This window comes from Cydia fagiglandana, chromosome Z (genome assembly GCF_963556715.1).
Source record: "Cydia fagiglandana chromosome Z, ilCydFagi1.1, whole genome shotgun sequence".
Lineage (NCBI taxonomy): Eukaryota > Metazoa > Arthropoda > Insecta > Lepidoptera > Tortricidae > Cydia > Cydia fagiglandana.
In genome coordinates this window covers 41,425,217-41,449,178 of record NC_085959.1, presented here as the reverse complement: position 1 = coordinate 41,449,178, position 23,962 = coordinate 41,425,217, and the positions used below count along the sequence as shown (strand labels likewise).

Genomic DNA, 23,962 nt, shown 5'->3' with positions numbered 1-23,962 from the left:
AATTACGTAACACGAATTTTTAGGTTCTTTGACCCCTCCCCCCCTCCTTGTCACACTTGGTCACATTTTGCAAATCCCTCCCCACCTGGTGTGACGTCACATTTTAGGCAATTTTGTTTTCAACGAAATCGGCAATACTAACTCGGCATTATTTTTTTAATAAAAAAATATTTTTGCTTAAAGAAATATTAGTAATTTTATAACACAAAACCAATTAGGAACGAAAATAACCTACTTCCAAAACCTCATTATTGAAATGTACAGCGAATAAAAAAATATAAATTAATTTTCGGTTACTGATGAATAGTGAGAATGAAGTTAAAATGACGTCACAATGTTTGTGACTCCCCCCTCCCCCATGTCACAACATGTAACATTTTCTTGACCCCCTCCCACCCCCTAAACGTGTGACGTAATTAATGGATGACCCCTAATGTTATCTGGAATGGAGTACAAACATATGTAGTACCCGCTGAATGTATTTAGTAACACTGAGATTGAAAGAGTTTTGCAGAGAGAACACAGGTTGTGTATACTGTATACTATTGTATCAAACTCGAGACACGGCGTAGAAACAACTCTTTACGACATACCTACCTACATATATCGCCGGCCCAATATTACAGGGTTCTATGTTTCACTTTTATCCAACTGAAATTTGAACATTGTCGTAGTGACATTAAGTCTAATTTTGAACGATCTTGAAAATGTGACATAGAACCCTGTAATATTGGGTCAGCGATATGTTAAGTATATAAATTCGTGGTGTTTATTTTTTTTCAAACTGTTTTTGTGTTCCTAATGTTGTAAACACGTTACTAGAGTCGGACCAAGATAACTCTGCAGCGATTATTATAGCACAGGCGTGCCAGTGTTATTTGAACCGTCAAACTTCTATGAAATTATGACGTTTAAATAACACTTGAACAGTCTGTGCCATAAAAATCGCTGCAGAGTTGTCTTGGTCTATTAGTTCGTAATTTCGGCTAGTAACATAACGAAAACTAGAGTCTGTCTAAGATAACTATGCACTGACTTGAACTAAACAAAGTTAGGTTAGTTTTCATAATGTCAGTCCATGAAAAGTCTGCAGCGGATTTGACTTACAACTGCGTGGCACGTGTTATTTTAAACTTCTATGGAATTATGACGTATAAATGACACTTGCACTGCGTGGGCTATCAAACCCGCTGCAGACTCTTCTTGGTCCGACTCTAGTAATTTGACATCAACGATGACATTCCCACACTTTGTCGTTGTGAATTTCTCGCACATATAGCTTGCGCCAAGTCTTACCATATATTATTTACGATGAACAATCGAAATTTGAGTCAATGCATACTATTGCAATAACAATAGGGCTACCGCGAACTTCGTTCATTCCTTCGTCTGTCTGCTTCTTTCACTATCGCATATTCCAGCGATAGAGAGGCAAATAGTCGAAACTTTGGATATGTGGTTTCGAACAGTGTTTGAATGGAGCGGTCTCTACGTCATGTCTATCCATTGTACTATTATTACTACGTATAGAACCGGCACAGAGAACCAGTATTTTGCGCCATGAGTTGCTGTTGTTTTGACGACAAACAAAAGCGGAGCGGGAAGCTCACGACCTTAACGCGTAAGCGCCATGACGTAGCGGAACTCCTTTTCTAATTCCACTTATTAGAAAAGGAGTTCCGCTTGTAATATTAGTTGTGGTTTATTATGCAACACGACCTTGGTCGCGTGGTACATATACGGTACATGGTTGCGATAGCTATACGGCTTCTCTAATAGTAATAATATCTCAATGTGTCTATCTCGCTTCCCCTTGATGTACAATTACAATCCTGCATATTTATTATTTAGCTGTAAATGCCATACAATTAATGTAATTTATATTTAAATTTCGTTTGGCAGTTTTTAAACGAAACCGGAGTTGTTACAGGTCAGTTTTGTGTAATAATTATTTTAATTATTGATATGTTATTAATTATTATAATATTGTTTGTGTCGTCCGTTCGTCTACCGTTAAGTGTATTCTTGATTTTACTTCTGTAGAAAGTCCGGTTTCGAACTAAGTATTTTTATTCTTAAATGTATAGTATTCATAAGTAGGTGTTATTGAAATAGTTGTCGACATTTTGTCGCGCGCTGACAATGCCTCGGCTTAAATAAAACGCCATTTCTTTGGTTATATGTAAATGGTTATTTTATTAATTGTACCCCCCGTAAAATTGCGGGAACCCAAACCGAAAAAAGATATGGAATTCTTTCAATGGAGTCAGAATCGGTAACCTAAACACCAGCGTTTTTACACAGGCAAAGAATTGAATTTCCGTACAATTTCGTACCTTGTCATCATGTCAATCAATATGAAAGCGGCTACGGATATCACGCTTTTGTCACTGTGACAAGGGCAAAGGTAAATCAAGGTAAGATAAAGGCAGGTTGGACGTATGACTGTAATTAATTGATATAAAGCAAATTGTATTAAAATATTTTTAATGGAAAATAAGGAGTACGTTTGTATGAAAAGGGAAATAAGGAGTACGTTTGTATGAAAAGGAAAATAAGGAGTACGTTTGTATTTCGCTCGGGTCTTCCACTTTCGCCAGCGACGTTGGCGCTACGAGCACGCCTATTCAAGATTTATATTTCTGTGTCTTACCATATAAGATTCTTTGTGGAAACTTTACGCCAAGTGGACGGTGAACTGACGCAATGACCCTATGGGTTACCATACCACTAGTTAATATTATTAGCGCCACTTGCACCATCCCATTAACTCGGGGTTAACCGGTTAAACCTGGAGTGACCATGGTTACCCGTACAATTTGACATTGGGTTAACGGGTTAACCCCGAGTTAGTGGGATGGTGCAAGTGGCACTTAGTATTATACCACTGATACCGTTCGAGAAACGGGCCCCGGAAAAAACGAATTTATAATAGTTTTTTTGCTTGCTTCAAAATAAAACTGCACATTGAAATCAAAACTTTCCTTTAATCAGTTACAAAACGGTAACAACAACAGTTCAGCTGAACACAACATAAGGCACCTCACTCAGGTCTGTCGAAAGAGACTCGGCTATACAATAGAAAGAGAGCTTAAATGAGGACTTAAAAATAATATGCAACGTGCTCTTTCTATCGTTCGGCCGCGTCTCCTTCCCTTTATTATTTAGAATCACAGGATTATATCATTGATCTTACAAGTTTAGGAAGTCTGGTTCGCAACGTGACCAGGATAAAATAGTACCAGTGGTCGACACTGCACTGTTAGTTGGAAACTTCATTGGAGTGTCGAACATTGGAAAGAGACTTACGTATATTTACACAAAAATTGTGCCGGTCCACGACGAAAGGTACCTTAAGGCGATCGGCGCTTACGTCGCGTAGTACCGCATTAGTATTGATTGAGGCGCCATAGGTACCTCTAGTCATGGAATGTCACAATTATTTTAATGACCGCGTCATGTAGGTACGTAGAAATGACCAATAACGTAAACAAATGTCTAATGTTACGAGTATATACATGAACTTTACTCGTAAAGATCAAGCGTTATCTTACCATTCTATCTATTTTCATTCGATTCATTATTCAATTATATGCTTAAATAAGTTTTACCTGAATATTCTGCTGTAAATGTGGATTGACCAAAGCACTCGTGTTTCGTACAACGTTATACAGTTTTAATTTAAAATCATGAAAAAATCACGCGGGTTTAAGTAATTTCTAGGATTATGAGCCTAAAAGGGGTTCAATAAGATCCACATTACGAGCAAGTGTGTTGAAAAAATAAATCATAACCCATTGTTCATTTGAAGGGAGGGTGTTTAAATAGAGAACAAATTTGTTTACATTCTTGGTCTCTTCCATCGAAGCATGCTAATCATGCTATACAGGATTGATTGTGCCCTTATTTCATTCAAAACACTTAAAAATAACTAATCATTTTAGTCCTGTTAATTCATATTTCAAAATTTCATGTCCAACATGTTTTGACGACATAGTATATCATATAATAAAAGTATTTAATTACTATTCAACTTTTTGTACGTTTACTCTCAGAACTAACTTATTTTGGTTGTTGCTTAATAATAATGACATCAGTTAGATGTCATTCAGTTATCAGTGTACGTTCGAATTGTCCCGACTGACCCGTTTACCGACAGAAAATCGATTCAACTAGTACCAATATACTCGTACCTCTCAATATATTTTCTGAACTTGTGTTCATTTTTAAAGGGACTGGGTTGCTGTTGGTCATCACTGTTATCAGAATAATATCTGGGAAACATTGAAAACTCAAAAATGCGCGTTTTCCCGTAGATAAGACCAAGCTAGCTAGATCGGTTTTTCGTCCCCGAAAACCCCCATAGAGCAAATTTCATCGAAATCGTTAGAGCCTTTTCCGAGATCCCCGAAATATAAATGTAGATACTTACAATAATTGCTCGAAAGGTATACAATATCGCTAACACTAGGAGTGTGACTTCACGTGATGGCAAAAACTATAACGGTGTTTTCCGGTAGGGCTACATATCCATTATCCATAAATATTTATGGCAAATTTACCGCTGTATTTCTGTTCCATCACATTACATAACAAAACTATCGTGCGCAGCGCGTCATCGTGAACCTTATCGTAATGCACGAAGGTTGATATTGGGCTGTAGCCGTGTCGGATGACGCCATCGGCGGCCCAAGGGATAATATATTAGGGTCGTAGCTCGAAAAATAACATGAGTTTAGCTCAACTATTATAGCGACTGATAATCGCTCTTACATTGTTTACGTTATGAATAAATTTGACATTGAATGTACCTACCAATAATGTTTATGAATAAATCTTCTTATGAATAAATGAAACGAAGATATCTTACCGATCATTCGGATTTCAAGCTTTAGTTAAAAATATTCGATTGAATCGGTATAACTTGAGGTGTTTTGAATAATTAAGAACCTTAAGGGATTTCAAACCTAGTTCAAAATGGATTTGAACATCGGCAGGTGTCAAAAACACTGTCAACTAGCGCGGGTGACACCGCATGAGATCTACGTTAACACTTTCAATGCCAAGCGCCCGTTTTCCAACACAAAATGAACCAACCAAACGGGTTCTTGGCAGTGAATGCGTTAAATCATGGTTAAAATTAAAACGAATCAACAAATACAACTAAAATGCTAGGTACTTATAGTAATCATGTGAAATTCTCATGGAAAATGGACCGTCACGCTTAGGCGGTTTTTTTAGGGTTTGGTTAGGGTTATAGGATAATTTTACTGTCCTACCATCCGCCTGTTTATCAAGACCCTTTATCACGGGAAGGCGTGGAGGTATCGGGTTGAAATTAAAACCATATACTAAGGTCCCTTGAAGCTGTGAAAAAACAAAGTTCTAAGTTAACGCAAATAAAAGATACGGCCGTTTATGCCGCAAAAGACGTATATTTCGACACTCAAGGGAGTGAAAATTTAGAGGGTACTTCCCGTTGACTTGGAACTATGGAATTTGACTATAATACCATCTTAAACTAGATTCTAGAAGAAGGGAAAAATCTGAAAACTATAAATTTAAAGAAAAAGTTGAATTTGTACGGAACTTTTGGTGGGCAAGTCCGACTTGCACTTATCCGGTTATTATTTTTAAATTCTTCAAAGCCTGCCGCAAAAGGTCCTTTTACATGAGAACGACACATTGTGAACTAAATCTAAATACTACCTACAGTGTACGCATATCAAGCGTTCTGTTATTTTGGTCGTGTTAATATGTGACGTTCCATGGGTAAAGGTACCTTAAGGCGTTTAGTGTTTACGTCGCCCAGAACCGCATTAGTATTTGAGCGTCGTTAATAACAGCGTACGCGCCGACCGGCATAAAGTACCTTTAGGGCTGATTTAGACGGCGCGCGAACTCGAATTCAATTTTTTGTTATATTGCGGATTAACAATCCGCAATATAACAAAAATTACGTCCAATTTAAACGATCGATCAAAGACCGCATTGTAATGAAACTCGCATGCGAATTCTCGCACCGTCTAAATGAGGCCTCACTCGTGGAACATAAAACATAACATATTGTCTTAATAATCAGATACAGTACATTTCCTAAAAGATTTAATAGTCATTGTTTAATTACCATATTTACCAAAATGCTAAATTTCGAAATGATTTTTTTTTCAACTTTAGCATTTTTTATGTAGGTACAAAGGCCTACTTTTAGCCAAGAAAAGGTTGATTTTACTATTTTGAGAGAATTACTGAATATGTACTGTTATTAAATATATGTAAAGACACCTATAGACATACATAATCTTGTTATTTTTGAAAATAAATAATTATATAACCTACTAGAACAAACAGCCATATTTTTAATGAATATACAATAACACTATATGTGAGGCTGTACACATACTGACACCGCAGTCTGCTTAGGCAAGCGGAGCGTCAGAGTATCATAGTAAACAAGTTTAAAAAAAAGTTAAGCTTAATCCTCTCTTACATATTGTGTACAGTTTTTATAAAGGATTAAAATAATTACGATTCAGTAAAAATATGTCTCATATCTTTTTTATTCCGAAATACTAGCAACTCTTGGGTTATTTCGACTCTAAATCACGAGGACTAAATAAAATATCCTCAGTATTTCTTTTTTTAATCGATAGTCCTCGTCATTCCAAGTAGAAATAACCCAAAATTGGTGGTTTTACGAAAAAATAAAACAAATGATACACTTTTTTTCTAAAAATGCTCTGACAACTATTGCTATTGAATTTTCAAGAAAAATCAAAATTCTTAACGAATCAAATACCTTTAATATGTAACATCTATGCGAACAAATACTTTAACTACAGATGTGCATAATTATTTTACATCGTTTTTTCACGGCAACGTACGAACGTGTCTCGCTATTTCAGTCAGTCCCGATACAAAAAGTACTGACTTTGGACTAGCATGACAAAAACTACATCTGTATCATACAAAAAGGGCTTTTAACAAATTGTACTTACTTATGTACTCGTATATATAATTGTCATAAACACGTTCGTAACACAGTGAGGACGCGTCAGCGCGGGACGATTTTGGTCGCTCAGCTAACCACGGCAGTGTGTGTATCGCCTTATTTGTCGGTCACGTCTTTTTCTTAGGGACTAGACCTTACAATGTGGACTTAATGAGGTCCATGTTCCCACTGTCGCTAGAACCCCCCACATAATTGGCTAGACTAAAAAGCTTTTTACACCTTACTTATTTTGTAGTAAGCTGCCGAGATCTCTGACCCCCCTTGCATAGAAACTTGTTTGCATGGGGGTCAGTTATCCCTTCAGTTTACTGTACGATAGTGGAACAGACGAAATGTATTACGTTCTAAAATAAGGACGCTAAGTACGATGAATTTCGTACATTAACCCGCCTGTTCCTATCTCTATCCCACGCGCAAAAATATATCGCTGTACCGTTCGCACAGTGCCTTTGACCGCCGGCATCATGGGTGGGATGTTAAATACAGTACCGGGTAAAAAGCACCTGACTGGTAAACTTTAGTGTAGCGCACAATGTGAAAACGTCACCAGTATACACGTTAAATATACATAAATATAACACGTGTATAGTGGCAAAACTACACCTTGTCACTTAACCCTTTTCCAGGCCGAACTAGTCAACAAGGTATAAAAAAAAATTCCAATTAATTCCTGTAATTATTAATTTGAATTTAATTTGAACCTTAAATCGGACTAATAAAGTTGAAATTCTATTGGCGCTTATGTGGTCGATAAGTTGTACTAGCCCGAAAAAGGGTGAAAAGCTTATAGTTTAGAGGAACTCAATTAATATTAAGGCACTTGTCCCACCGCCGACGATGAGCGATAAGCGAGTAGAACGATAAACTAGAAACGAGTGGGCGAGCGGCGAGAAGCGAGTGCTAGCTCCAATAGTTTTGTCGCTCGGCTATAGGCGAGTGTTCGAGTGCGGCGGGCTATTACTCGCGTCACTCGCTCGGGCGGTGCAGCGCAGCCGAACACGCAGAGACTGATTGGTCTCGCAGCTTGAGTTCTAACTACGAAGTGAGCATCGCCGAGCGAGTAACGCTGAGCTAGTTTTATCTTATCGCGGCGACAAACTAGTAGAGCGAGTGTTCTCGCCGGCAGTGTGAACAGCCAGCGATGAACTATTAATATATGTGTCTCTTTTACTAGTACAGAATCCTAATCTTTTGTTCGTTTCTTGGGCGAGAAAATCGCCGATAGTTAATCGCTTACTCGCTCTTGGTGGGACAAGTGCCTAATTAACTAATATGTTTAACCTTTACATTATTTTACTATAGACATCCTTGTCGGGCGGCCGTGTTTTGCCGGCGTATCTGTAACAAGCAATAGTGAGTCTTATTGTAATGCGTTAAGGTATATTTCGGAATGAATCAATTGATAAAATGTATAAAGGTTTTCAACAAGACTTAAGAGCGTTTTCACACTGTCCGATCTGACCACGAAGAAGTATAAATTTAACAAGTGTCTTTTATTTATTTATTCAGTGTTTTTCAAAAAGAAAGGGCTTGATTGCCACATGCCCTATGGCATAAGGCACTTCCTGGCATCTACTTTTGTCCAAGGATGATTCGACATCCGGTTTCGGATCGGACAGTGTGAAGACGGTTTAATACTGAGGCTAGGTCGTGTAAAGACTGTAGGTGCTGTAAAGTCCGACGCTAAGCACACAGAAATTCATACACTCGCATAATCACATAATGTCGGCGGTCAATGACACTGTGCAAGCGGGACATCAATATAATTATTTGCGTGCGATAGAGATAGGGACAGGCGGATCAATGTACGAAAATTCATCCTTAGCGTCCTTGCTTAATATGTACAGGGAGCTGTCTTTACTTCAGTTGGTAGTACTGACCAGACAGGCTATAGGGGCTGCGCGAGGAAGGGGTGCCGCAGCGCGTCGGCGGCGGTGATGCGCGCGCGCGGGTCGGGCTCCAGCAGGCGCGCCGCCAGCGCGAACACCGCGTCGGGGAACCCGCACACCGAGCGCGAGGGGTCGTGCGTGTGCGCCTGCTCACCAACATCAAGGTCACAGACTATTATTATAGTCTCAGCTACTATAATTATAATTATAGTAGTTGAGAGCTGCAGACTTCGCGAGCAAGCTTAAAACTGAAAAAAATTACGGCTCCTCCATTTTGATAAATTTCCAAAAACTGAATCGACAAAAAAACGTTTAATCATAGAATCTGCTCACAAAATTTCACGAGAATCGGTTGAGCATTGCGACCCGTAGAGGGTGGAGGAGAACATTCGGACATATGAAAAGCGTTTTCCTTCGAAGACCTTCGCTTTCGGTAAATGAATGAATAGTGATACGATTTGATTGAAATTTCTAACTAAACCTATATAACGTTATTATACCGATTCTTTTATGACATTATACAGTATGTGTCTGACCATAGGGCTTTAATTCCAGGGCTTGATTTTACTCGCTAAACTGAGCTACTTTTACTATGGGACCAACCCTAAAATCGGGGATTTTTTTTTGGCTTTTCCATAGAAAACATCGACATCTGACCAGACGAAATGTATGAAAACGTAATTTTTTTTTTCGGGATTTCGGGGTTGGTGCCATAATAAAAGTAGCTCAGTTTAGCGAGTAGAATCGATCCCTGGATTTAAAGCCCGATGGTCAGTAACACCCTGTACATAAAGGTCTACACACACAACATATTAGAGTATGTTACCGGCGTGTCGTCCCGGCAGACGCAGCGCGCGCGCCGCAGGTCGCACTTGGCGCAGGCGGGCGCGTCCCGCTCGGGCGGCGCGCCGCGCAGGTGCGCGGACAGCTTGCGCAGACACAGCCCGTGGCGGCGCGTCGACGTCACCAGCCGGCACCCTGGAATAGTACATTATTGTCGAGGCTCGGAAGTAGCTACTTGCAGGCTGAGGATTCGTTTTAAACGGACGACCTTGGGAGTCCGTTTAATTGAATCCGAAGCCAGCAAGTAGCCTTCCAGCCGAGTCATATATAGTGCTTTTCTCAAAAATGGTGCTAGAAATATAAATATCATAGAAATATTTTACAAAAGCAACGTTCTTACCTATATATTTTCACAGAAAAAAGCCCTTGCCGCCTTTTTATTTTTTTAATAAAAAAATAGAAGTGTATTTTTCTGCCGAAAATACGCCAACCTATTTGAGACAGCTAAATAGTCGCGGTATTAATCATCTGTTTGGCTGTTTAATGGGCCTGTGCCTTCATTTGATATGGTCATATCAACTTTTAAAAAGTTTGGAACTCGACAAATAATGGAATTTGTATGCAACATTGCAGTCTTAAAATCGAGACTGCAATGTTTTTAACTTTTTAATTTTGACCTGACCATAAACTACGCGCTTCGCGACCTATTTTTTAGACGGCAAAGTCGACTTTGCCGTCCATTTTTGAGAAAAAAGCGTTTTCAGACCAATGACTAGAGCCTAAGTAGCCTTTTTTATAGAGGAGGAATGCATACAGGCGCGGGGACGTGCCTGGGTGGTTATGTAGGATTCCCATACAGGTCTATTACCCCTGGTTTACCCACTAAAACCCCTCGGTTGCCGCCTCACCACTATACAGCGAGGTCCCAGGAACCCCAACGTACTCTTCCGCAACAACCTTATCAACTAGTGCATAATTACTTTCCATCGTATTATCACGGAAACGCACGAACGTGTCTAGTGTCTATTACAGTCAGTCTCGGTACAAAAAGTACTGACGTTGACTGAAGTAACATGACAAATACGAACGTTTCCGAGAAAATACGATGGAAAACAATTTGCACTACATCTGTATATTATACTAATATTACTAGTAGTATCATACATGTGGTGTAATAGTGTAATTACCTAGCGCCTGTGCGGTCCGCTGTAGCGCCTCGGTGCCCAGCAGCTCGGTGATCTCGGCCAAGGCGGTCAGGTCGTCGGTGGCGCGGAAGACCGGGTATCTGCCGGACAGCACGCTGGCCAGTATGACTACATATGGTGTATAGTGTAGTTACCTAGCGCCTGTGCGGTGCGCTGTAGCGCCTCGGTGCCCAGCAGCTCGGTGATCTCGGCCAAGGCGGTCAGATCGTCGGTGGCGCGGAAGAACGGGTATCTGCCGGACAGCACGCTGGCCAGTATGACGCCCGCAGCCCACATGTCCACCGCCGTGCTTTGGTGGGGGTACTTGAAGAATACCTGCAAGGATTATATGGCTTAAGTTCCTGGTCCGTTGTAATTAAATTTGAAATTAATAGAGCTAGGGATAGAGAACATGATTGAATTAATTTTGTTTTGAAATCGAACGAAACAAATACATTTTCATTTTATAGAAACGTGATATAGTAGTTTTTCAGTAAAGTAAGTATTTTGTTTAGCCTAGGTGAGTATGAGATTGCAATGCTTGATTATGTCACTATTGTATATAGTACTTTTTCTACGAGTCAACTAAAATAATACTTTTCTTCTACATATACAGTGCCAACCACTTAAATAGCCTCACCTATATATTGTGAGTATTATAATTATACGTGATAATTTTTATCAATATATCTTAAATTTGAATTGTACGCCCTGACGTTTATCGAACGACACATTCACAAGTCCGAACTTGTCTGCGCGCGAAACGTCGTGGACGCAAGAGCTAATACGGGTCGTCCACATGAATAGCCTCAGTGTAACATAATCGTCCAAACCGTGCATTTATGTTTCGCTTTCAAATTGATTTTATTATGATTAGATAATACAGAAGGCATTCTATTAAGTACCTGCAGTAACGCGATAAACACAATGTTTTTGGGACTATAGGACGTGGCAAAAACTTACAAGTTTAGAAATTGAAAAATTAATTTTTATTTAGCTCATAAATTATCCCATCGTGAGATAGCTAAAAAAATAGGTCGCAGCCCTAAAGTTATTAATAATTATGTTAAAAATAAGGAAAATTACGGCCACCAGTATAAAGGACGCACAAAATTTGCCACTATGGATCGTGAACGTCGACTTATTTTACGCTCTGCTTCAAATTCCACCAAGACCGCCAGGCAGATAGATAGTGAAATAAATACTAGAGTATCTCTCTCTACAGTTCGACGAATTATTAGAACATCATCCCACCTCAAAACGAAAAATATCATGAGTAAACCTCCTTTGCGCGAACAACATGTGGCGGATCGACTGTCTTTTGCCAAAAAGTACATGTGCTGGAAAACCGAGTGGCGAAATGTGATTTTTAGTGATGAGAAAAAGTTTAATCTAGATGGTCCAGATGGATTTAAATATTATTTTCATGACCTAAGGAAAGATCCGAAAGTACTATCACGTCATCACTCAACTCTCGGATCGGTGATGGTTTGGGGAGCAATTTCTTACTATGGTACTGTTGATTTAATTATGGTAGATGGAAGACTAAATGCTGAAAAGTATTTAAATTTATTAAAAGAAACAAAAAGTAAGATCAGAAAAGTAATAAGTAGAAAAAAAAAGTTTTTTCAGCATGATAATGCTCCCATACACACGTCAGCCATAGTTACAAGGTCGTTTGATGAAAACCAGATTGAAGTTCTAGATTGGCCATCCTTGTCTCCTGATCTGAACATCATGGAGAATGCCTGGGGTTGGCTGTCTCGGCAAGTTTATTACAACGGAAGACAGTTTAGTAATAAAGAAGAACTGATTCAAGCTATTTACACTTTTTGGGATTCTGTGGACGTTAATTACACAGATTCTTTATATGAATCACTACCTAATCATATTTTCGAATTAATAAGGTCTAATGGAAGGTATACAAAATATTAAACGAAAGAGTTTTAATAACTAAAAAGTATCCTTTAGCATGTGAGGCTATTCAAGTGGAAGGGCCAATTATTCGTTTGACGTTATTTCTTAAAACTTTGATTAGATAACAATAAATATTTTATTTACTATTACAAGGCTTCTTGTTTTATTTCATATTTAATGTTTATCTCCTTTTTATATTACTATGAGAAATATTAATTTTGGTGAGTGAGGCTATTCAAGTGGCTGGCACTGTACAACGTAAATTGAAAACAAAATCGTTGATGTCTTTTGTTCTATCGTATTAGTTTCGTCCTCTTGAGGGGTTGTGCACAAATCAGGCAAGGTGTTTTCGGCTACTTCTAGAAAAAAATACATGGCCGTATAGTACCTCAGGCGGGCGGAAGCCCTGCGTGCCGGCGCGGTTGGCTCGCGGCGGCGCCCACACGGCGCACTCGCCGCACACGCCGCCCGCGCCGGCGCACGCGCAGCCGCGCGGGGCGGGCGCGGGCGCGGGCGCAGGCGCGGGCGAGCGCGCCGCGCGCCGCACGCACAGGTCGAGCGCCATGCGCTTGGCGCCCGGGAGGAGGGAGTCCTGCAAGCAATGTTAGAGTTAACCGGCTGGCTTACATTTACAGTGCATCTGGTACTCCATTACGATACCCTGTGCTATAATAAGCACATTACGTAACTACGTCGATAATTTATAGGGCCATATGTACTGTAAAACGTTGTACGATACACGTGCGAATAGGTAATTCACACTTGTATCGTAAATAACTATTATTTGTAACAATAATTGACAATACAATGAAACCAAAGCAATAGTAACAAGTTGTATAAAAGCCTGTTTAATATACTGACGTCGTCCCGTGTCCGTTTGAGGGGCTGGTGCGCGGGGGGCGGCTGCGCGGGAGCCGCCGTGTGCTGCGCCAGCCCAAAGTCCACCAGCGCGTAGCTGCAACACATAAACATGTTGTAGTACAGGGAACTGTCGAGAGATGGCGCCACGTCCGAGATAGATCGCGCTTACCATGTCACTGCGCAAGTAAGTCATAGGGACTGAATTAAAAAGTAGACGACTTTAAATAGGGGTCTATCTTTATATATGGTAAGAGTACGCGTGTATAGAACACACTGCGAAACTTACCGCCGCCGCTCGCGGTCGTACAGGAAGTTGCTCGGCTCCACGCCCCGGCGTATGACGGGACGTATTGTCGTGCGGGTAAGAGTGCGCGCGTGTAAAACAATACGCAGTGACACTCACCGCCGCCGCTCGCGGTCGTACAAGAAGTTGCTCGGCTTCACATCCCGGTGTATGACGCCGAACGTGTGCACGTGGCGTAGTGCGGTTAAGAGTGCGCGCATGTATTGCCGCAGCTCATTCGCGTCCATGTCGCCAACGTATTCCTGTTACAACAAATACTTATTATTAATATATTTAAACCTTTAAACGAGCTTTTAAAAATTTGTATGTATGGCGGACAGCAAAATATAATCAGCGCGTGTCGATAACTTAGTATAAGTTGGAGCACGCGCTGAACAGTTAAGATAATGTCTGTATTGCAGCAGATGAGAGATGTGATGTCAAGATAACATGATGTATAAAACGCTTAGGTATGATGGAATAAATTAGTCTAAGTCTACCAGTCAACGGTGTCTTTTACTCAACCAACCCTGTTCCTCTAAATCTAAAGTATGGAATTAGTTTTTCGCTCCTAATTCTTATAATAATCTTTTATCGAAAAAAAGTCAAACGAAAGCTCGTACATAAAATTTTGTAATAGTATCTCTATAATGTCAATATTCAGGGAGCAAAATGGGGACTATGTTCGTATGAAGTAGACCATAAGTGATTCTAGTACTCACGGAGAACTTCTGGTGCGGTATGTATGGCATGATGAAGACGACGTGGTCCAGGTTGCGAAGGCACAGCTCCACTCCGATCACGTGGTTCTTGCCGCTGAAACAGTCACTCGAATAGGCGGGTCCACGGGTAACGAGTCGCCTCGCGAGGAAATTGCCGCGCAAAGCAGCTCGGTCTGCGTAGACGTGTCACGGACGCATATTGCCTCGGGCGAGACATGTCCCCGCCGACCTAGCTGCTTCGCACGGCAAAATCCTCGCGAGCCACAGAGTGTTTACACATGGTTACATCTGTTTACAATGTATTATACCTATAATGAGGTGATAACTAAGGTATTTTTGAACATTTTTAGCTATATTTATGTCTCAGACGAAGGGATTTTTATTTATTAAAACCTTTCTCCCATTCACTTGGTATTGGCGCACAATGTATTTTTCTTTCATGCGTCTCCTAAAAATACCTAGAGTACTTCCCAAGTTATATCATTAATGGATGTAACTTTGTCGGTTAACTCTTCACTCTTAAACCGCTGAGTAGTGTAGTAAACGAAGCAAGTTGTTGTATGGAGACCCATGCATTAATTTCTCAGTCGATGAAATTTTGCTTGGTTATTGTATAGTATGAGCCGAAACTAACATATAAATATCCAAAAAAAAAACCACTCCTAAGTTAGGTATTTATACGTAAAAATACAAATCTGTTTATATATTGAACCGAGTAATTCCTCTGTCCAAAATTATTTTACCAAATAAGTTATTTGTATCAGTATCAGATACTAGAAAAAAATCTAAAACTTTTGTCAAACATGAGAATATTTTTTTTCGATAATTCCTTTTTTGGCGCTCATTTTCATCGGAAAATTGCTCTGCCATTTTTTCCTTCTTATATGATCTTAGAATATAATTTGGCGTAGTGGGTAAGAAAATCCAAAAAAAATGCATACCCAAGTTTATGTATTTTAGAACTATAAAAAACTGAGAGTGGAAAATTTCTCAGCCTGATTTCTTTTTAAATATATACTAAGTAGTCACGTATATACTTAAATCCAAAATATCCAAAAGAACTGTCATCCCTTGTACACCCCGCTCCCTATACACTGCTCCCGATATGTTTAGTTTTGAATACGCTCGTTATTTTTTTGGATGTTTTTATAGTTGAATGGAAAGAAAACTGTGAACTTAATTCAATAAATAAAATGGATAGAGAAATTTTCCACAGCGAGTAAAAAGGCAATTTCTGAAAAAAAGTATAGTTACATGGTAAATTTTTTAGATTTTCAATTTGTATGTATAAATCGGCAATAAAATGGCATTCCAGTGAAAAAATTAGACTGAGCAATTTTCCGGTCCAAGCCACGCTAAAAAATTATATTTTGTTAATATTGGTATTTCTGCGGGGATTTTTTTTTTATATTTCATATATTGTTGCAATACGTTACATGAACATGTCCGGAGAAGAAAGTTTAAACGGAGAAATTTTCCGTAAAAAGATATTAACGATTTAAGACTTTAGGTATTTACTTAAATACTATTATTATTTATCGTCTTAGGTTAGGTATTTTTATAATATGAATATAAAAGTAAAACATAAAAACACGTACAAAACAATAAAAATACATATAAACACATTATAAAAAACCTAACCTAGGGTGCCGCCAGCAGCGGGGCAAGGCCCAAGCTACCGGTGGTCAGGGCTGCAGAGAGAGGAACCGACGTACTATCCGCGCCGTGTCCAAGATCACCGCCTTCTGCATCTGTCCCTTGATCCAACCACCTAGCGAGAGTCTCTCGAGATGTTGGTCGAGACTCTTCGCTATTAAACCGTTCACTGAAACGACTATCGGGACTATTATTATTATTCTTTGGAAATTTATACAATACTTTTCATTTATTGATACTTTATCATACTGTAAAGCTTTTTCTGGCTGCGGAATTACTGCGGGGTCCACTACCTTTATTTACTACACTATGAGGTTAAACTGATTCTGATGAAAGTTGGAAGTTGGTATGTAGATAGATGGAGCCCCTAGAAAGTACAGGATAGATTTATCACGGAATTTATCCGTTACGTCGGTTAAAAACTGAATGGACTTACCCGATGTCCCTTAGACAGCGCAACTCGTGCGCCACTCTTGTGGGGTGCGTGGTCGGCACTAAATGTTTCACGGCGAACCATCTAAAAAATAAACAATCTTTATGTTGTGCACAACAATCACGCTGCCAGTAATAAAGGGAAGATACCTCCCGAGGCAGTTTAGTGATCTGAGGGCATACTGCCAACAATCCCACATCCGAAAATCGAAAATCATCTCAATCGCCATCGCACATTCGAGCGATAGCGAGGTCGATTTTCGATGTTGGCGGTAGGCTCTAAATTCTGTTGGCGGACATAAACCCATCAATACTTAGGTATTTTAGCCAACGTATGTGTAAACCAGACCAACCTCTTGTCTCCGTCGGCCGCGCTCGCGTCCTGCCTCATGGAGCCGAGGTAGACGGAGCTGAACGTGCCCTCGCCGATCTTGCGGTGGATGTCGAAGGTCTTGGCCAGCACCGGGATCTTCCCCAGCAGCTCCTTCACCTGGTCTTCTGTGGATAAACTTTAAGGATGAGCGCCTGAGAAATTGATACAAAAGAGTTATTGATTGGGCAGGTCCACTCAGAACCAGCCGCCCGAGGCAATGCGGTCGAGGCATGTCTACACAGACCGAGCTGCTTCGTGCGGTAATTTCCTCGCGAGGCAGCTAGTTCTGTGTGGACCCATCTCAGTAGATGTAGTAGATAGTAGTGGAATGGTCACCTATCCCAACAGTTTATTCCTTGTGTAATGTTTCATTTTCCCAATTTTCATTTGGCAGAACGCGTTTCATTTTTCAAATACCATCGGTTTTTCAGAAGAATCTCAAATCTAATTTGACTAACTAGTTTAAGACTCCTACAAGATGCCCATTTATAAAAGTGTAGAATATTTTCTAGGGTTATAAAAAAACCATTTGAAGAAATGACAATTTGGCAAATCAGAATCGAAGAATGAGTATATTATAAAGTTGTTAAATACTTTACAACTCTTCTACAATAAAAAGTTTTTGGCAAAATTTCCATTTTTGGTACCAGCTTTTAACGCTGACTGTACTTTTCTTACGACAGACAACTAATACTCATCGAGACAATTCTAAAAACCCCTAACACAATTAGGTTGCGTTGTTTCATCACAGAGTTCCTATGGCCACCTCCTGTCTCCATCATCAGATCAGCTCGATGGTACCATAATATTGCATTGCCAACCGATTTATACATGCATGCAAAATTTCAGCTCAATCGGAAACCGGGAAGTGGATCAAATTTAACTTGCAAGATTTGATTACAGACAGACAGACAGACAACGGTCAGGTGAAACTAAATAAAAGCTTGTAATAGGTAACTCTTAGTTCGTGCCGAGTACCTTCCACGGCAAAGAAAAATAGGGAGCGTGCATGAACTGTAGGGGGCAGCACAAGCCCCTTGTTTATCGGCGCAAAGTATAAATGACAAGTTTATGTTTCCGATTTAAGCAACAAGATGCACAGTCCCTTTACAAGAATTACATAATGTTATAATGCAAAATTTCCGCAGCAACATTGAATAATTATATTGAACATTCGAGTACGCTGTAGGGTAGGGATAACCCTCAAATGAATCCTTCTCTTTCCAACAGTATCAATTACATTTATGACAATCGTTGATAGTAAACGCCTCGCGCACAAAACGGCTCAGTCGAGGCTGCGCGCGCGAGGCACGTCTACAGTGGCCGTTTTGTCCGTAAGGAAATGGCTCGCGCGTAATCTCGCTCTATGTGGACCTACGCTCTATGGAAGTAGTATACGATTGTCATATTGACTATTAGGCTCCCTGAACCAATTGTATTTCTTATGATATGGGAGGGAATATATGTTAAATTCATGCACTCTCGCCAAGCACTCATGTTTATTGCACATGTTGCTATTGCCGTAAACTACACTATTCCACTACACTAAAGACCATTCAAAACGGGTACTTTTATATGGATGTTTTCATTTGGAATGTTATGAACATTCAATCAAATTAAATCAATGAAATAAGCCTTTATTCATTATAATGGACCCTTGTAGATACAAATTTAGATAGGTATTTAGTTATTGATATAAATATGTTTTTTATATTATAATATAATATGTAGAATGTCTCTTAGTGTCGGGTGCCTGTCGGCATAGGGCTCTTCCAGTGCTGTCTGTCCAAGGCTACTTACTTATAAACATACCCAGGTTTTATGGTTTATATCAAACTAAGTTATAAATACACTAAATCATTTCGCCACCCAAACCCAAAGGGTATGATTATAAAATTGTTAAACAATTCAAACTTCAACTTACCTTACGATCTGTAAAAGAAATCCTAACAAAATTTCTGATTCAAGAACAGACAATAAAATGCCTGAAATCAGTCAGTAATCAGACATTTAGAGATCTAAATGTCTTATTTATCTGGGGATGTAAAAAAATCTTGCTTTGCCAATATACCATTGGTGGAACACCCGGCAGAAAGCAGCAATTAGCAGCTGATTGATTCACAGTATACAAGGAAAAACCGGGCAAGTGCGAGTCGGACTCGCGCACGAAGGGTTCCGTACCATAATGCAAAAAAAAAAAACAAAAAAAAGCAAAAAGAAAACGGTCACCCATCCAAGTACTGACCCCTCCCGACGTTGCTTAACTTTGGTCAAAAATCACGTTTGTTGTATGGGAGCCCCATTTAAATGTTTATTTTATTCTGTTTTTAGTATTTGTTGTTATAGCGGCAACAGAAATACATCATCTGTGAAAATTTCAACTGTCTAGCTATCACGGTTCGTGAGATACAGCCTGGTGACAGACGGACGGACGGACAGACAGCGAAGTCTTAGTAATAGGGTCCCGTTTTACCCTTTGGGTACGGAACCCTAAAAAGGTTAAAGATCCACTCACATGTTTAACCCCGGTATAGTGAATGGTGCAAGTGGCCCTAAGTGAGTCAATTGGTCTAAAAATTTTGTGATGCTCGCTTTTCAAAACATCTGAAGCCAAATTCAGTAGTAATTAGATTAATATAGATTTAAAAAAACTTGTTATAACTGGCACAGATCTGTAAACAGTGTGATCTGTAACTTCTGCCAATAATAAACTGTCGCTTTGCAAGTATACTTAAATTAATAACACTACTCCCATGAATATAACTAGCTAGCAAAAACGAGGCACTCCTATTATTTTTACTCATAGATATTAATTGCTTGCAAAATTTAGAACACAAGAAATAGATTTTTTAGTCTGTCTGAGTTTTTGCTAAGAAATGTAGCAACAAATATATGTATCATGCATATCTAGGAACAAATGGCATAGCTTTATGAGGTTAGAACATCAGTCATACAAGAATATTAAGGTAAATGTTATAGTTACTGGGCTGGTAAGGTTTCGGCGGGCCCGATACTGTGCGCGACATTGGAGGCGGCCGCTGCGGACGCTCAGAGGACCGTACGCTCAGCGGAGCACGCTCACAACAGGAGTACATCAAAGCGAAACAAAATCACATCTACCCACACGGTATTCATATAAACCACTGTCGTCCAGTCCTCACGCGCCTGCCTATCGCCTCGTAACCGACCACACATAAACATTCGACGCCGCGAAGCAACACAACTCGGAACCAACACAAAAACAAAAACCCACATAACCTCAAACAACAAAAATTTACATTAACGTATTCCGATGAATTTTAGATGCATCGAATCTAGGTCGCGGCGTTCTTTAACTTCTAGAAAACACAAAAATTGCTTACTCTCCACGTCATCCTTTTCGCAGGCTGTGTCTGGTCCATTTTTATTTTTGGCTGAATGCAAAATTTCTTTTTTCACTTTGGCTTCGATTCCCCTAATTCTAGACATAATACGGTAACGGCTCTAACTTATTACGTAGGCAGTTAGAAATAAAAGCTAAGGTTCATGTAAAATTAAAGGCATAAACTTAAAATAAATAAATTAAAATTCATTAATCGCCGTCGCGACGGCGATGGCTACGCCGCGATGGCTTTCAGGCTTTCTACTATTTCTCTCTCTACTTTTGACTTGTACTTTGCTTGAGTTGACGTTTGTTTTACGTAAAACAAAGTAAAACATAGAATTAGAGTCTGTAACTACAAGTTTAAGGGTCAAAACATGATTCTACAACTAGAGAATAGCAATAATAGATTTTTTAATAAATAAATATTTATCAGAAGTATTTTTGAAAAGATCGTAAGATGCGTGAAACGAAAAATTTCGCTGTCAATCTTCCGAATTTTCGTGGAGTTTTCTGTCAAACGGCCAATATAACCTATAAATTGGGTCATTCATAAAAAAACAACTCGGTTAAAGTCGAAAAACTAGGTCGTAGATCTGTAGATTTGGCGAAAGTAGCTTGTGAATGTTATTGGTACCCTAATTTAATATCTAATACTGTACAGAATGATTTTCAGAAAACTTCCTCTAAGGTTGTACACGCAAACCTGCAAAGTGAGTCCGAATGGGGTAGATAAATAGGTTATATTTTGGCTTTCCATTATCTAATTTAATGTTAATTTTAGGCTTACTATGTCACAAAGGCACCCAAGCCTGAGATCCCTAAGAACCCAATGACCGAGGTGTACTCTGCTTCGGCGCAGAAGAGTAATGGCATTGTTTACGATAGGAAGCCGTTTAAGGTTACGCTGCAGGAAGGCAAGACGTACCACTGGTGCCTCTGCGGGCGCTCCAAGTCGCAGCCGCTGTGCGACGGCACCCACAAGGACGTGTACCTGAAGATCACACAAAGGTATTAATGCTATGGTGTATGTCAAACTCGTCCTTGAGGTAAGGACGCTTACCTCATTCTCCTCAGTGCCGAGGGTTGTCCAACTAGCTAGCCCTATATTACAGATCAATGGAATTATCCTGGTTTATTTAATAGTTCTACTTCGCAGAGTGTATATTTATGTCACACAGTCTGAGCTGGCAAAATAACAAATTACTTTTTATTTTACTATTCAAATTAATCATAATTACACAGTATTACTACCACTCCACTGCAAAACAACAAACAATTTACCTGTTGGATTTGTTTTCATAAACATTCTCTATTCCAGACCAATAAGGTTCACAGTTGAGAAGACGAAAGACTACTGGCTATGCAACTGCAAGCAGACCAAGAACCGGCCGTTCTGTGACGGCACCCACAAGTCCAAAGAAGTACAGGAGGCACACATTAAAGTTTAGATGGAGACAGTTCATTAGTCTGTCAAACCATTTTCGTCAGTAATAAAATCTGCTAAATTAAAAATGTAGGAGCAAAGGGTAATTGTTCCATAGATAATATGAATTTTGCGCTTTTTTGTACTAACAAAGTTGTTTGACAGAATATAGTTAGTCAGTATCAGACATTAAGAATGACGCATTGGGGTAAAATTGATAAGTAATTTTTACTAAGTATACAAGAATCACTTTGTCTTTATATAGTCTATCCACGCTAACATTGCATCAACTTGAACAGAACAAAGTGAGGAAAAGTCATTATTAATGTCATATTTTCATAGAAATTTGATATAAATAATGAGTAATGACATCACCACACTTTGTCTTTGCAAATGCTATGCAGTTAACTTATTGGTACAACTATTATAATGTCACTGAGGTCACAGTGAGCCAGTATTTTTCAACCTGTGCAACCCCCTCAAAGGTAGTAAAACCTCTATAAGTAGAAGTACTAATAACTTTATTATACAACAAATACGCATGTTCCCGAGAAAATAGGAAGGAAGACAACTATGCACTACATCTGTACTTAACTAAATCACGCTTGATTGGAAAGCCAGAGCTTCCTGAAATTGGCATTGAGTTACACAACAAACTGGGACTGTTTGAGTGACACAGCTTGTAAGGACTAAATAAATAAAAATAAACAAGTGCGAGTCGGACTCGCGCACGAAGGGTTCCGTACCATAATGCAAAAAAAAAAACAAAAAAAAAGCAAAAAATAAACCGGTCACCCATCCAAGTACTGACCACTCCCGACGTTGCTTAACTTTGGTCAAAAATCACGTTTGTTGTATGGGAGCCCCATTTAAATCTTTATTTTATTCTGTTTTTAGTATTTGTTGTTATAGCGGCAACAGAAATACATCATCTGTGAAAATTTCAACTGTCTAGCTATCACGGTTCGTGAGATACAGCCTGGTGACAGACGGACGGACGGACGGACGGACGGACGGACAGCGAAGTCTTAGTAATAGGGTCCCGTTTTACCCTTTGGGTACGGAACCCTAAAAACAATACAGGTTACAAACAAAAGAAGGTAGGCGTTGGGAAAACGTTTTCCATACAAAGGGAGGTTGTGAAATGTTTTCTTAACAAGGGTGTTGTAACCAAGAGAAGGTTGAAAGGCAAGCCTTACAGAAACAATTTCATTTCACTTATTATAGAGGATTGAACAATGAACAGTCGCCGTCAGATATATGGGAGCGGCCAAGGTGTTCACAAATATCTGAACACGGATCTTGTCAAAGCATGAAAGCCATGATATTTATGAGCACCTCTGCCGCTCCCATATATCCTATGGTGACTAATCAATGATAAAATAAATAAATTGGACATCATCATTCAGACCATTCTAGAACTCACTATGAACAAAACACCAAATTTAAACCAATGTATCAGATTACTTGGAGTTTTTAGACTGAAAAATAGTAAGAAGGAATATTGTGTAATTTTTTTCTCATACTTTATCTTTATACCGGGTGTGGCCTGTAACACGAGCAAATAATTAAAACATAGATTATACTCCTCAAACGGTGACACTTTTGTTCAACAACTTTAATAAAATATGAAGTATTTAGACTCCCTATTTTTCATACAAAATAAATATTATTTTCAATGGACGCCATCGCCACGCCATATGATTGTGAATGACGTTGCTTGTCACGCCTTAAACATAACAAAATTCGCAATACATTGCGTCTTAGAATAAACTTTAAAGTGTATTAAAAATCAAACCACAAGTTATTTTTAAAATTTGCTGAACAAGTGTTGGTCAGCATGCAGAATACGGCCTACAGTTTAATTTTTTGCTCATATTACAGGCCACACCCGGTATACCATCAACTCATTGTCATTTAGCTGTTTAAGCATCCCTGCTTCTGTTGTAGATATGTAGTTAGATTATTAATATAAAGTTATAGTCAATAAATCTATTTGATCACTGATTGGTTTGATTTGCATACAACATGTATCAGAAGGCAACGACATGCAAGAGGAAAGG

General features: G+C 39.3%; 3 protein-coding genes across 3 annotated transcripts in view; 1 reads left to right on the top strand and 2 right to left on the bottom strand.

Annotated features, from left to right (window-relative positions):
• Window positions 1-23,962, bottom strand: part of LOC134678400 (ecdysone-induced protein 74EF) — a 263,550-nt gene that overhangs the window by 21,336 nt on the left and 218,252 nt on the right. The gene's annotated exons all lie outside the window — the stretch shown is intronic.
• On the bottom strand, window positions 2,968-20,721 carry LOC134678440 (cell division cycle 7-related protein kinase-like). Its single transcript, XM_063537017.1, is given in 12 exon segments — window positions 2,968-8,350; window positions 8,893-9,047; window positions 9,728-9,879; window positions 10,872-10,999; window positions 11,002-11,204; window positions 13,174-13,377; window positions 13,647-13,740; window positions 14,050-14,192; window positions 14,652-14,745; window positions 16,744-16,824; window positions 17,093-17,237; window positions 20,475-20,721. Coding segments are annotated over 11 exon segments (1,497 nt in total). The 5' UTR covers window positions 20,581-20,721; the 3' UTR covers window positions 2,968-8,350; window positions 8,893-8,900.
• LOC134678428 (CDGSH iron-sulfur domain-containing protein 3, mitochondrial) lies at window positions 20,990-23,902 on the top strand. Its single transcript, XM_063537003.1, has 3 exons — window positions 20,990-21,186; window positions 21,258-21,484; window positions 21,795-23,902. Exons 1-3 carry the CDS (start codon window positions 21,139-21,141, stop codon window positions 21,922-21,924), a joined length of 405 nt encoding a protein of 134 aa, XP_063393073.1. The 5' UTR covers window positions 20,990-21,138; the 3' UTR covers window positions 21,925-23,902.

Coding starts and splice junctions, on each gene's coding strand:
- LOC134678428 (XM_063537003.1), top strand. CDS start 21,139: ATGATTTTCAGAAAACTTCCTCTAAGGTTGTACACGCAAACCTGCAAA. Junction 21,187..21,257: donor TGTACACGCAAACCTGCAAA/GTGAGTCCGAAT, acceptor TGTTAATTTTAG/GCTTACTATGTCACAAAGGC. Junction 21,485..21,794: donor TACCTGAAGATCACACAAAG/GTATTAATGCTA, acceptor TCTCTATTCCAG/ACCAATAAGGTTCACAGTTG.